This window comes from Lycorma delicatula, chromosome 10, assembly GCF_047948215.1.
Source record: "Lycorma delicatula isolate Av1 chromosome 10, ASM4794821v1, whole genome shotgun sequence".
Lineage (NCBI taxonomy): Eukaryota > Metazoa > Arthropoda > Insecta > Hemiptera > Fulgoridae > Lycorma > Lycorma delicatula.
Window position 1 is genome coordinate 23,659,097 of NC_134464.1, and position 15,244 is coordinate 23,674,340.

Sequence of the window (15,244 nt, forward strand, 5' to 3'; positions counted from 1 at the left end):
TCCAAATCCAACCAATACATTAACTTTAAAGCAAATTCTAATGCTTTATTTAGTAGTTTGCTATGAAGATTCTCATGTATCTACTGATGTTGGTTGAAATTAATTATACTATCTCTGTTAAAACTCAATTCATCAGTGAACATCAGTGATGATGTAGAGGATTTTCAATTTTCAGAGGAACTGATTGAAAATTGAATTCATACTGGGAAGTCAGCAGGTGTAAGACCCACACACTGCAAACAATAAGGGTACAGTAACTGTAGGTAGAGTAACAGTAGGATAGAGTTCTCTCTAAACAGACCAAACTGTAACATTGATCTACTTATTTTGTGCTCACACCAGGGGACCTTATGATACATTGTAATATATTCCCTCTACTTAAAACGTTTTAAATGTCCTTTACCCTCCATAATCAGCAGATGGTTTTAATGTTTTTGATTCTGAGTCAAAGAAATAATTCAGCAAATGTTTTATAATTTGTCATCTATATAGAAATGACTCCTGATAGAGCCATACTGATTCAAAACTATTACCATTAATAGCTTTGCTGTACATAAAAATCATGTCTGCTGCAAACTGATCATTCAGTATAACTGATGATATCTATAACTTGTACAATGAATTTTATTTATTGTTAAAAGCACAACTAAATATTTTATGAATAATATCTGTTGAAAAATAAAATTACAATCGCATAGTTATGATTACTACTAATGAGCAAAGTATTATTTATTGTTAATGTTATCATTTTTATTATTATAAAGTTAATTATCTTTTGTCTTTTAGCATTTAATAATCTTATTTTAAATAAATAATATAAACTCATAATTCACGCTCAATAACTCCTTAGATTTCCACCAGAACTACGTTTTATTTAATCAGATTTAAATAAATGAGATGCCACTTTATTCATACTAAAATTACCTAAGATTTTTATAACAAAACAAAATTGAAAATACATACAATTACAGAAATATTATGATTTAAAATTAATATTACCATCACCATTTTGAAATTTAATATAAGAATTTTCTCATTCATTTGTTCCATTGAGATAGTCAGTTCAAATATTCATAAAAAAATGTTATAAAACTACCTCGATTCACTCTTTCTTGGAGTATGAAATTATATTGAAAAAATACAAAATGGCTCACCAGACTAAGCAATTCCATGTCATTAAGGAACTTTTCTTTATTTTGATTGAGAAATCTACTCTCAAAATTTCACTTGTATTTCAAGACCATGATACCCTATTACAGTTATATTATATATATATATATATGTATATATATATTCTATTGATAAAATCTATTAAATTATGTAAGCGCATTACCAATAAAATTTGGGTGTCTGTGATGATTTCTGTTAGTCAGCACTGAATATTAATGATTGCATTACAGAAGTTTAGAAAGCTGTCATATCAAAAACAGTTTAAACTATAACATAAACTCTTACGTAATTTAAGTCTAAATTTACAGGTGCAAAATCGAGACTTTTTTAATTTAAATTGAAACTTTGCCAGACAGATCACATGAGTAGTATAAAAATGTTATATTAATCATATTAATAATCCAGTAATACTTACTTACGTATTGTTAGTGAATTTAATTTTGGTTTAGGTTTTATTAATATTATGAATAAAAAAGTATTTTAAAATGCTATATACAGTAAGTTGTTGATGAATATGATGAAATGTGATGTAAAACTTTTAAATAAATTAATGAAATAAGGATGTATAATATCAACAGCTAAAGCATATTTAATAAACTGGATCTTGTAGATCATTCAAGTTTAAGTGACGTTGGGTGCTATTTAGTACAAATATAATATTTAATTTGTGGCTGTTGCAATTAGCCTCAAATAAATACTACAATTTCAATTAATATTAGCTGATTAATTAATATTTAGTCAATGTCAATTAATATTTAAAAAATGATTATAGTGATAATAAAGATTTCTTCTCAGCTATCATCTTCAACAATGTTTTTTTATGATAATATTACGAGTATATGATTAAAGTCTCAGAGCATATGGACAACATTCAAGAGCCCTTTTTGTTACACCTGTCATCATCATCAACCCACATTTAAAAATAAATGTATATCATAACAAACAAATGCATAGTATAAGGAAGCTGAATGCAATATTGTGTAGTATTATATTCATATATATATATATATATGTATAGGAACCCAACAAAAATTTAAATGTGTTTTGTAGTTTTTGAACACTGAAAAAAGTGTGCATTAAAATTATTGTATTGGCTATTAATATATGAGAAAATGATTAGATGGTTTTCTCAATGAGTCAGAGATAAGAATATGGTACTATTCATTTGTGATGAGTTTTAGATTCATAATTTTGTATGATGTAAACCTCAATAGAAATTGTTATGTTAATGTAATGATTAACATGTTAGATCTGTGATTAATTATGAATGCATAGCAGATTGAATCACCTTGGTTCTCTAGGTGTATAATTAACCTATCTGGATGCACAATGTATTGTATGTGGATTATATATTTTATTTACTTTGCCAGAGCTGTATTTAGCTGATGATCTACGGTAAAATAAATATCAAGACCAGTCCAGTACATGGAGCTTAAATTTTGATCTGATCCAAGTTAATCAGAGTAAATACAGATTCATTAGTAAATAATCTCTCTACTGCAGTATTTATTACAGGGGTCAGTTGTAAAATTATTTATAATAAATTAAAGAAATTATCTATGAAGAGAACCTTTTTTTTCTTTTAAAGTGTTCATCTACGAGAGTAGTAGTATGGTTGCTAATGATTATTACTAAAATAAAACAAGAAACATTTAATTTTGTATGTGTAAACTAGCAGTTATTCTCATGGAAATATTTTACATTGATCAATATGACCAATGTAAATATGAGTATTTAAGTATAAAAATGCGAGTATTATTAAATTCCACATTTAGCAATCCAGCTAGCTTTATTTTTATTTCTTTTTTGATTTATAAACTTCATAATAACAATGCCTACTGACCTGGTTATCATTTGAGCGTGGATACGACTGATAGACAGATAAAACTCTGGGCTCAGTGAATGACAACTGAACTGCCAACAAAAATACAGCTATCTGAAAATAAATAGAAAAAAAGCTTAAATCATTAATTATATTTCTAGATCCAATTGAATATTATTTTTTCAGACTAATGGTTAATCTAGACTGGTTATAGTCACTCATATGAATTTCTAGTGACGGCTTCGTTTGATCTGTCCAGGGTGAATGCTGGGATAGTTTCTTTTATTACCTGTAGAGTAGCATATCTACCTGTTCCTGTTGTTATTTATGTAATATTATTACTCATATGCACTGATAAGGATAAAAGATTTACTTATTTAAGAATTTTATGAAAAAATAGCGAATAGAAAAATAGTATAAAGACTCTCTGGACTGCTATTCATCAATTTATTTATTAAAAGTCAGTGTTTTGGAGTTTAGGGTATTATGAGAGAGTGAATAATATCTGAAAGTGATTCATTTACTTTTTTATAAAAATTCCACAGTTATAACCAAGGTAAAATCTATCCTGTATGTGAATAAATAAAAGCCTATGAATGTATGACTTGCTGAATGGTCTACATCACCTATCTTTCTAGTAATGTAGAGCTGTTACTTGTCAAATATTTCCTTAAGAAATGAGCAGACTGTTATTATAGCAATCTTACACTTTTTTTGAGTCAACATTGATTTGACTGGTTTTTATTACGTTATTCTGCATTTCTGTTTTTTGATAATTCTTTAACCTCAACACACGTACATTTCCTGCATCCTCAGTTATCTGTTTTATACATTACAGTCTTTCTCTTGGAGTTCTTTTTTAATTCTTTTCAAGTGATTTTTTTAACAAATTGAAAATTCTACATTAAAAATTCAAAAACTTATTCTGTGGATGAATTGTAATCATCTGACTCTCAGAGACTGATAAAACTTACGCATTGTGCTTCTCAGATAGACATAATATTGCTAATTGATTGAATAAAATTTGCATTGATGGTAATGATATTGTTTCTATTGACAAATTCTTCTGGGATGATCAAATTGATTTCATTTGCAACAAATCCAAACTCTACTATTTTGATTTGAAACACCTTAACGAAATGGTAAGCTTGTCACTATTATTAAATCCTGATGGGAAATCAGGACTCTTCAAGTCTTTGGGGGTTGGCGTCCCCACGAATCTAGCCTATGCAGCTTTCCTTCCTACTACACACAGAGCTGCTAAACGTTTTACACAATACACCTACACCACATCACAAACACTACACAAATTACAACATATACCCTTATACAGCCACACAACAACATCTTACATTGTTTCTTCTCACACATTCACTGTGTGTTGTTGTGACACCTTACAAAGTACAACCAAAATCCAAGGTGAAAACTATCTTGCCATTGGATGGTTAGCTGTACGTAGTGAGTCTTAAATGATGTCCCCTGGGCACCTGGGCGAACCTAGTCCAGAAAAAACCCCTATGATGATTGATGGTTCATTTGAAAAAACCATCAAAAATAGTCTTAGAAAAAGCCTTGATCAGTGTTGTCTGATGAGGATAACAGGCCTATAGAAGGAATGTAAACCTGATGCATCCGGTACACAGTTAAAAAATGTTCGTAGTTCTGCAAAATAATCAGGAAAGTAGCTTCCTTCTCAAGGTCTCACCTTATCTGATCAATGAAGTAGTAACAGATCATGTGGTTCATCAAAGAACATCCATTAATTAAGAAACGGATTGATACTAATAGAATTGCTCGTCATTTAATGACGAGCAAAATAAATCTCGTATATCTCACCAACATAGGCAGTATAAATATAAGTATGATCCACCCAACCCCCAACAGGGGAAAATAAAAGTACCTTTTGAAAATAAAAGGTTATTTATAAACATTACCTTTTGAAAATAAACATATTAAAAAGGTTACCTTTTGATTCAAATATGATCTTTCATTCCCAACCCACGGTGATGTTAAATAATGTCAAGAATTATGATCACACTACAAATGTAAATGTGAACAACATTTTGCTTGAAAACTGAAAGATATGTTTGATGTACTAAAGAAGGTCACAATGACACCAACTGATGAAAGATGTGCAAACTGTAATGGAGATCACATTCAGCTTGCTCTCGAGACTGCCTTACTTTTAAAGAAAAGGCAATTCTAAAAATTTGTATTGAGCAGAAGCTATCTTTTCTGGCCACATGAAGAGTATAAAAAGTGAAATCTTGGAACTTGGTTAAACCAGACATCTCATTTGCCATTGCTATGTCAAGACAAGCCCCTGAAAATGCGGGTAATCAACAGTGCAGATCCTGCATCAAGTTAAAAAAGCTTGTTCAAATGTTATCTGATCAAGTTGCTTCCCAAAGTTTTGCCTTTATGGGCAGGAGCAAATACAGCTGGCAGTAAGCCGCCAACTAGTAACATCACAAGGTGGGTGTTTCCCTCTACGGGGTTGGGATGGCAGTAAGCCATCCAATAAGCTCCCTGTTAAGGAACTCTTATACTGGAAGCTAAGATTGAGGAATCACCTGATTCCAGGGCATAGGAAGTAGTAAAGTTAATAATTCTAAAAAGAAAAACCGAATCACCTATAATTAATTCTATGTATATCTGTAATTCTATTTATACCTTCATTTATGAACATCATCCAGTGCAGCAATTGAGATTTTCTGTCCCACATTAAAGGTGTTAGAGAATTGATGCGTGCACAAGATCTTCCATGAACGCTCCTACTGCAATAAGATGCAGTAACACTCAGGAAGTATTTCTGTTAGAGATACACTTCTCATAAACAGTAGAGAAAGTGGTGGGGTTGCTATCCTCACCTGGTACAGATGGAAATAGTACTGTTAAAAGTTGGTGATTAAATAATCCGTTAAAAGTTGGAAATTAAATACTCCCTTTACATTCAACTAGATATCACATTCTTTAAAAACCTCACGCCTTCCCTGGACCTGACAACATTCATATCAGTATGCTCTCAAACCTTCCCAATTCTGCACTACATCACCTTTTGCGTATTTATAATGTGTTGTTCACGCAAGTCATCCCATCCCTATGGTTAGAAGTCATTGTCGTACCAGTACTTAGACCTGATAGAGACAAACAATGCTTCTCAACTACTGCCTTGTCTCCTTGACAATCATTCTGTGCAAAGTGATGGAGAGAATGAACCACAAGCTTACATAGTATTTAGAAAAACATGCCCTGATATCTCCAGGACAATGTGGTTTCTGCCTGGGGCGATCTTCCATTGACCATCTGGTATCAGTGGAAACAGCTCTCCAAAATGCTTTTATGCTTTGCCAGCAACTGATCGCTGTTTTCTTTGACATCGGAGGGTTTTGACATCATGAGGCCTGGCAATGTAGTATTCTTAAAGAACTGAAAGTCGTGAGCAGTGTGCTCACCTTTATTAGGGGTTTCTGTGTTTGTTTCTTTCCAACCAAACTTTCTAGTTAATTTTTTTCTTGTTAACCTTTTTGTTAATGACCAAACTTTCTGTGTTCGTGTTACAGATTCTGTATTGAGTAGCATCATCTTGGAGAATGGAGTGCCTTAAGGAAGTACATTTAAGTGCCAAGTTTTTTACTATAGCCATCAACATTATTACTAAATGTGTGCAGCTACCTGTTTCATGTTCACTGTCAGTTGATGATTTTGCTATATATATATATATATATCACGACCTGTCTACAGCCACAGCTGAGAGACTACTACAGAATACTATATCTCACCTTGAAGCTTGGTTTAAGGTCAGATCACCAGCTTCAGATTTTCACCTGAGAAAACAAAATGTGTCGTCTTTTCTCTCGCTTGCAAGATCCTTTTGTTCCACAAGTCCTTCTCAATGGAGATCCAATTGCTATCTCTTCTGATGTTAAATTTTTAGGTTTACTTTTTGATAGTCATCTTACGTAGGTCAATCATATAAAACAGTTAAAAATTCTGAATATCCTATCAGTCCTTAGCAACACCAAGTGGGGAGCCGAATGATCATGTATGTTGCGTTTTTATTATTCTTCAGTTCAGTCTCATTTGGATTATGGTTGTGCATCACCTACTGTTCAGCATGTCATACCATGCTTAAGATATTGGATGCTGTAATTGATGATTTGAAATGCTACTGATGTCTATAGCTACGCTTTCGTTTTGCTACAGATGTCTTTAGATCAAGCTTTGTCACAAGTATACTTGTTGATTGTGGTAAACCATTACTTTGAGATGTCTTACTCTGCCTGTTTTAAAAGACAACCAAATCATCCAGTTTTTAAATCAGTCCTTGCAAATTCTCATTTACGATATGAAAGCTATCCACGTTATACAGCCAATGGGTGTTTGTGCCTGGCATTTACTATACCTTTTAAATCTTGAACCACTTTCTATTTTCCCAACCTATACGTGTTTATGCCCTCCACGGAGACTCGACTCAATAAATTTTAACTGTGACTTTATCATATATAATAAAAAGTCGAAAACTGTATTTACCTAATATTATCCTATATGTTTATATTTAAAATAATATATTATTTAATTATTTTTTTAAATAATTAATATATATTTAAATCACTTATATTTTTCTTTTATAATTAATAGTGTATTTTTTACATGGAAAACCTTTCATCAAGGTTTTACCACGGTTTTCCTTGTACCATCTGCATAAGTGGTGGAGCAGTTCTTTTATTAATTATTAATCCATGGGAATATCTTATTTATACAATCCTGATGTGATCCATATAATATGTCCGATTAGAATAAAATATTTATTTATTTACTGGTTCTACATGTTTAACCCTTTACACCAGACGTTGGTAACCTTTCGATAACAGTGTGTTGACTAAGGATTTAAAATCATTCAGTGTACCAACAACATTCGTATTTTTATACAAGTCAAGGTCAATCAATATACTTGTTCTAGAACACATTTTATACAGTATTTAAACCACATTGAAAAAAATGAACTGTTTTTAAAAGTGTTTTTAAGTTTTTATTATTAATGGAAGCGTTGCCCTTGCATGGTCTTAGCCATATGCTCAATATCGGCAACATATTTTGTTACTTTGAGTTTTACACAATTTTGTAAATGTTCAGGTGCTAGGCAACTTTGTTGTGGACTTAACACTGATTTCATGTGAGAGAAAATTTGGGCACAGGAATAAGTTGAACCAAAAGCCAAAACAGGAGCAAAAGCAATTCTCTTCAAACAGATGAAAGATCTCAGGAGGGATGTCTAACTGTTAAGAATAGCAGCAGACTTTTCTAAATTTTCGTCTTTTAGAGACTTTCTTAGTTTAAAAAATTTTGATGTCCATAATTCTGAAGACCTAAATTCAGCCTGTTGCATTTTAAAATTATCAATATCCATCCAACTAAAAAGTTCCAATTGGGTAGTTGTCAAATTAAGTATGTCAGGCTTACTGAGGTATGAAAATAAGGGTCCATGAATGTGGAAGTCTTGACTTCGATTTACCAATTCTGCTTTGCGTGCTTCGATGTACTCCTGAAGCTCATCTATGTTCACTTCAAATTGATTTGAATGATTCTTTACATTTGGGAAGTACTTGAATGCTTTGATGTTTATGTTACATGAAAAAATATCATATTTATTATAAATGCTTTCCAATAGCAAAAGAGATCAAGTACTGTTTGACCCTGACTTTGTAATTTCAAATTCAGCTCATTTAAATGTATGTTCAGTCAGTTAGAAACATCAACTTCAACAACCAGTTTTCAATTCAGTTTCAGTTTTAATTCAGGAAAATGTTGCTGTTTTTTGTCAAGAAACACTTAGTAGCTTCAAGAAATCAGAAAATTTTAGTGAAAACTTTACCTCGACTAAACCACTGAACATTCCTGTTCAACAGAAGATTTCCATATTCACACTCAATTTCTTGTAGAAGAAAATTGAATTGCCTATGAACCAGTGAAGAATGAGAAACAAGAAATTTGACTATCTTAGCAACATTCATCATCACAAAGACCAAATTCAGTGATGAGGTTTTTTGCACATAAGCTCTCCTGGTGTATAATACAATGAAAATGTAACTGTTTGCGGTAAATATGATTTTCAAGAAGTTTTAGAAATCCTTTCTTTTTGCCAACTATTATAGCAACACCATCAGTTGTCACACAGAAAATTTGTTCAAGTCGACGTTATGTTTTGCAAAATAACTAATAAATGCAGTAAAAATGTCTAACACACACAACTCTTCATAAATGTGTTTATTCTCGTAATATCTTGCAACTATAGCTAGGCATGACAAATCATTTAAATCAGTGCTTTCATCAAGAGCAACACAAAATACTTGGGATTGTTTTAATCCAATTGTTTCTTTAGTTGTTACATTTTCAGCCAAGTCAGTTTTGTACCTCTCAATTGAGCTTGCAGAAACTGGTGTTTCTTTAATTTGAGAGAGTAGAATCTCCTTAATTGGTAAATCACCAAACAAAATTTCAGCACTGCTCAAAAAGGTTTATTATGCAAATATGTCTGCAGAAATCCCTTGCACAGCTGCTGTTATTCTTCGGCGCAGATAATCAACTGACTGGATTTTTTTCTTGGTGTATGACACAACTCTAAAAAAAGAAAACATTGGGACTTTCCGGAGGAAGCTTCTCTGTCTAGCCAGCCATCTGGGAACCTGTCATTAAGCACAGTCGGCAAAACTTGTGCATGATATGGAGGAACTCCATCCTTTTGGAAAATTATGCCCTCTATATTTACAATCTGCTGAAACACAAAGTTCTCTAAAATCGAGTATATTATGCCCGAGAAAAAGTCTGATTGAGGAAAAAACTGGCCCTAAAATTCGATTATGCATTATAACATACCAAATGTTCACTTTCAGTAGTTGTGGACAAATTCCACAGATTGTTATGGATTTTCTGAGCCCCATTCTCGACAATATGATGATTCACGACTCCATGAATATGAAATGCCTCACCAGAAAATAAAATGCGATACAGATAGTTTTCGCTTGCAAACAACATCATGGACAGTGCTTTTAGAAATTTTTACTCGACACTAATATTACGAACTGAAGGTTTTTGTCTTGGTCGGAAAGACAACCAAATTCTTTTTGGGTTTTCGGCACTTGTTATATACCTATCCGATGAGTGTCCTTTCAAACCGCTGACGGTTCACAAATACAGTTCACACCACTCGCGTATACTTTTTCATCACTCGGAGAATTTCTACGATATACTCGCGTATATGATTTTTTTACGACAGTCTGATTTTGTTTCTGTGAACCGGTACACGCACTGCGCTTTCTATTGCGGAAACCCCATGATACTGAAACCCAGGCTCAAAACAACTTTGCCTTTGCTATAGTCTAACACAGATGCTATCTGATGGAGAATGCGTAAACTAAAACTTAATTGTTCGCTTTAAAATTAATATATAATACTATAGAATGCTGAAAAATAAAAATTATTCATACTTAACACCCCGTAATTATTTTTCGAACACGTGGTGTATATACCGTTGTAAAAAGTATTCTACCTAGTACTATTTATACATTTGAAATGCACATTACTTTATTTGACAAATTTTAAGTAATTTTGATTTTTATGAAGTATGGAAAAGTGACATCTGTTGTTCAAAATTTAGTTTTCTTATTTGCCATTGCTTATACCTAGTATCCCTTGTACAGTTGAGATGGGAAAACCTGTAAAAGGTTTTCTGGACCGTTCTTTGATCGGAGGCAGAAAAGGAAATAAGCAATTGTGTGTTTTATATCATCGTTCCACTGGGTACGTGCAAACATCCGATGACGTGATTCACCCGAGGTATAAACGGCTCCGATCAGAGTTGTTTTTCCTGATAATTGTGATTCCAGTATACAGTCAATTCGAAGGTGGCTAAGTGAAGATAGCCCACATAGAACTGAGAATCACCCGCATCTAAATGAAGTCGGTAGGCCGATATGTCATGGTAAAGAAGACAAGGGAAGACTTCATTTCTTTCTTTCTAGCAAGCTTGGCACGGGATATTTGTCGTTAGGAATAGTTGTATCATTTGTGTGAAACTTCATCATTTTCAGGTAACCAACAATCATTACTATTATGATTATCGTTGTAACTCGAACGTACATTGATCCATCAGAATTTTGTAAAGCGGACGAACAGTTTAGAATTTCAGTACGTATTTTAACATTTGTTTTGAAAGTCTTACTTTACAAAAGAGTAAAACAAGAAAATTCAGACATCAACAAGATTTTAAGTCTTAAAATCAAGTTTATTTATATTTATTATTATTAAATTGGATACAGCTCTTTTTTAAAAATTTGTGTTTTTGTCGCAATTTTTCAGAATTAATAATCATTATTCTTTGTAAAAAACTGACCAATGAAAAATACAGCACTCGTTATCAATAAAATGTAGTTTTATATATGTATATATATATATATATATATATACTTTTTTTGAAGAGTTCAAATTCAAAAGAAGTATTATTACTTTTACCTGATTTCAAATGTCCTTGTACCAATCAGGTTATGTTGTATGGATTCCATTAACGACGCTGTCTCAGAACTGTTTGCTCTAAATGCGAGACTAAAAGATTTATTGACAAACTGAATGAAACATAGTTTCGAGGGGGAAACAGAAAGGGGTGTATTCTTTGAATGAAGTATTTTTAAAAACTCTACGCGTATAGGGTCTTATGTTACGAGAATAGGATTCCACATTTTTATTTATTTATTTTTCTTGTTTATTAATATTTTTCTCATTTATTTTTTATTTTTTCTGTAAACAAAATCAATTAATTGTTCCTGTAATATTATTTAAAAATTTTTCTCGGGACAAAATTAATTTTTTTTAAAGAAATTTTTTTTTGTCGAGTTTGGAATTTCATAATAAATACCGTTTTTACTTTAGTTTTTCGTTCAAGCGAGTGACTTTTACTGTTCCCAGAATTATATCAGTTGTTATATTTTAATAATAAAAATTCAGAGGATCGGCCGGCATCTGTACCGTGGAGAAGGTTAGACAGTTGCCATAAATAATAATAATAATTATATTAATAGCTTGCCATTTACTGTTAAAATATTATATATTTGATACATTGCGATGAGTGGCCTCGACATATCTAGGCTACGTATAAATTTAAAGGACCTCCTTCATCTTTTTTTTACATTTTTTCATTATTTTTTTTTAGGGAGTATAAAGAGGAGGGCGCGGCAGAACCTCAGAGCGATTCCCTTGAAGTTCATGGTCACCGGCTATGCAAAGATATCTCAAATCTTAAATTTTAATCTTAACGCCCTCTCGGTGCGGCCGACGCGCCTTCTCATTTCACCCGATTTTATAAGCATAATGTAAATAAATATCAATTTCAATCACGATAATGAAGAAATATTTAAAAAGTTGACGTGACGTGTGCGATCGCTAATACGGTCAAGTAACTATGTAGATTGCTTAAATACTTCCCGATTAGTGCCGTGGAATAATAAACAACGTTTGCGTAATTTGCATACATAAAAAAATTAAAACTACATTAATTATTTAATTCCATATTCTACTGTCTTGCTAATATTGCAGAATATATTAAAGTATATTTGGACAATTGTATTTAATAATATTATAATAATAATAGTAATAATTTAAAAGGAGGCTATTCTCTTTTAGGCCAGTTTGGCGTCAGTTGCCACAACCACTTAGTTACAATAGCCGTCGACGCCTACTGTACTGTATGCTTATTACAATAAACAAAATAAAGGAGAGATAGGTTTAAGCGCCCAACACGCGCAAGATCGAGTATGTCGAACGAATAGATGCCGATATTATTAATAGTTTTCTTTCCGCTTATGTCCCTGACCCGACCCCGCTGACAGATTTTATAAAAGAAAAATAATAATAGCTTTTAAACGAGGTATATAATTTTTATTCACCGTAAAATAATAGGTTGTCTTCATCTGATATTTGTCGTAAATACCTTATCCTTTTTTTGGCAGAACGGCCCAGCTTAGATCGGGTTATCGATTTCTAAATATAGTGTATAAAATTTAATCGATTTTAAATTTAATTTTTTTTTCGGTCTGTAACCTACTTAATAAAATCGTTAAATATCATTAAAATAAATCAATAACTTCTATCGCACAGTTAAGGGATGAAACTCCTGGCTTGGAGACGTAAGATTAACTAGTCTGTACTACTTGTGACATTTCTAAATCGTGGAAGCTGAACAGATTGTTCTTTTACTTATAATGTCGATAGTAATTACTACTTAAAAATACTCCTTCCCAAAAATTACAGATGACTAATCTCTGGATTAACTTCTGTCTTTTAAGTAGCAATTAGTATGCTTGATTTACACGTCATTATTTAAATAGTGCTATTTATCTTAATTTTAAAGAAATAAAACCGTATTTCTCAATAAACGTTTTTTCTTGAGAAGAAAAGGATCCATTCACCGGTCAGTGTTTAATTTTCTACATTAAACTTCTGAGTCCAGCTGAAATCCGGTAAACATAGCATTGTTATCGGTTAGTTTATTTAACCGAAACGTACATCCCAACCCCGTAGGGGGAAGACACCCCCACCTTGTGACGTTACCGGTCGCCATACCATCCCCTCCGTTCCAAGCCCTGAGGGGCTTTACCGGAGGTCATCTTTAGACCCTCTAACTGATTACATCTCACAGTCATCATCCAGGCCTCGGTCGGGATGCCACCGATGTAAATGCCTCGGCAGACATTTGCATCAGTTAAATAGAAATCAAATTTCGCCTTCACGTAGGCCTCAAACGGACATCTTCACATCCAACCTAACATGATTCCCTGAAACTAATTGATCGAAACCGCAGAAGCGCGAACCCCGCGCCTATTCCAGATTTGACAACACTTTCGTGACTGTGAATGCCTCAGAAAACGAACGAGGTTAAAGTTAAATCAGTGCTACATTCATACCAATCAAAATTATGTCTTACGCACCGAAACGTACAGGGCCGTTTGCTTTTTAGTTATCCACTGAATGTTTAACCCACCTTATTTTGGTGTTCGAGGAACATGCGTCCTCCTCCCTCGGTAACCGCGTCTGTTCTTTCTGTGAACTTCAGAAACGTACGATCGTTTTTATTAAAATTAAATTAAGTTAGTGAAAAAAAAAGAAAGTTTTTCAAGAGAAGGGAAACAAGCCGGTTGCCGAACAGTTTTGAATAAATAAAATAATTTTATTGGTTTAACGTTGTTTAATGTTAATTCAGTAAATAATCTTCACTTAGCTCACCCGTTCCAGTCAGGGTGTCGTTATCCTATCTACTTATTCTTCGGTTGATGATACGTTATACAGTACGCTCTTTCATCGAACTTATAAGTTCAGCGAAAATACCTAGCCTATTATGAATTTTTAATTTTACGTTTGAATAAAAGAAAAAACCATTCTTTAATTGCCAATCTGTCATAAACGTGTATTAAATTACTATAAATCAAAAAACCAAATGTAATTTTATCTTATTCTTTTAAGGAATCGAAATTTTATCCCGATCGTACTATGTTTTATTCAGAAATTTAGACGTAATAAAATCACCATAGAGTCGAATTTAAAATTCGAAACGATCTTTACTGAAGAAATACGATAAACTGAAGAACTTAAATTAATTTATAGATTTTTCTTTCTGTGGACTGTATCGGTTGATGTTGGAATAAATATATCATTATAGCTGTTTCAGTAAGCTACAGGCCATAATAATTAATGGGGCTGCTGCTCCGGTGCAGGAATAATTCCTTTATTAGACCTCTAAGCAGGTATCCATTTGTTATTGTAACACCTACAAGCATTTCAAAGTCATCCAAGCTTCCTCACCGATAACAAGGTCTTGTTATTCGTGGGTGGAGTCAATTTAAATAACTTAATTTTTTATAATAGTAATTGTAAAATATTTATTTAAGCTGTATCTAGGGTAATTCATGTTACAAACATTTATTTTTTTACATATTTGTGTGTAGGTGTATTTGTGCAAGCGTAATATAAATATTACGAGTAAAGTTTCGAAGTACCCCCGTTAGTGTTCGTATTCGGATTTTAATAAGGACGCCGAAGAAAAAAAAAAGAATAATTAAATAAAAAAAGGAAATTATTTTATAGTTTTATTTTCTGTGTACAACGTATATTTTAAAATATGTTTCTTTAGTTTCTCATAGTAGAGTTATCTTTCCAGAAATCCGGTATCGAATGTCTGGAAAGATACCCAATATGAATAGTACA

General features: G+C 32.4%; 1 protein-coding gene across 1 annotated transcript in view; it reads right to left on the bottom strand.

The window, feature by feature from the left end:
• Positions 1-15,244, bottom strand: part of LOC142331272 (uncharacterized) — a 56,741-nt gene that overhangs the window by 12,225 nt on the left and 29,272 nt on the right. The window contains exon 2 of the mRNA XM_075377050.1: positions 3,014-3,106. Within this exon, the coding sequence (XP_075233165.1) occupies positions 3,014-3,106 (93 nt within the window). The remainder of the gene's footprint in view (positions 1-3,013; positions 3,107-15,244) is intronic.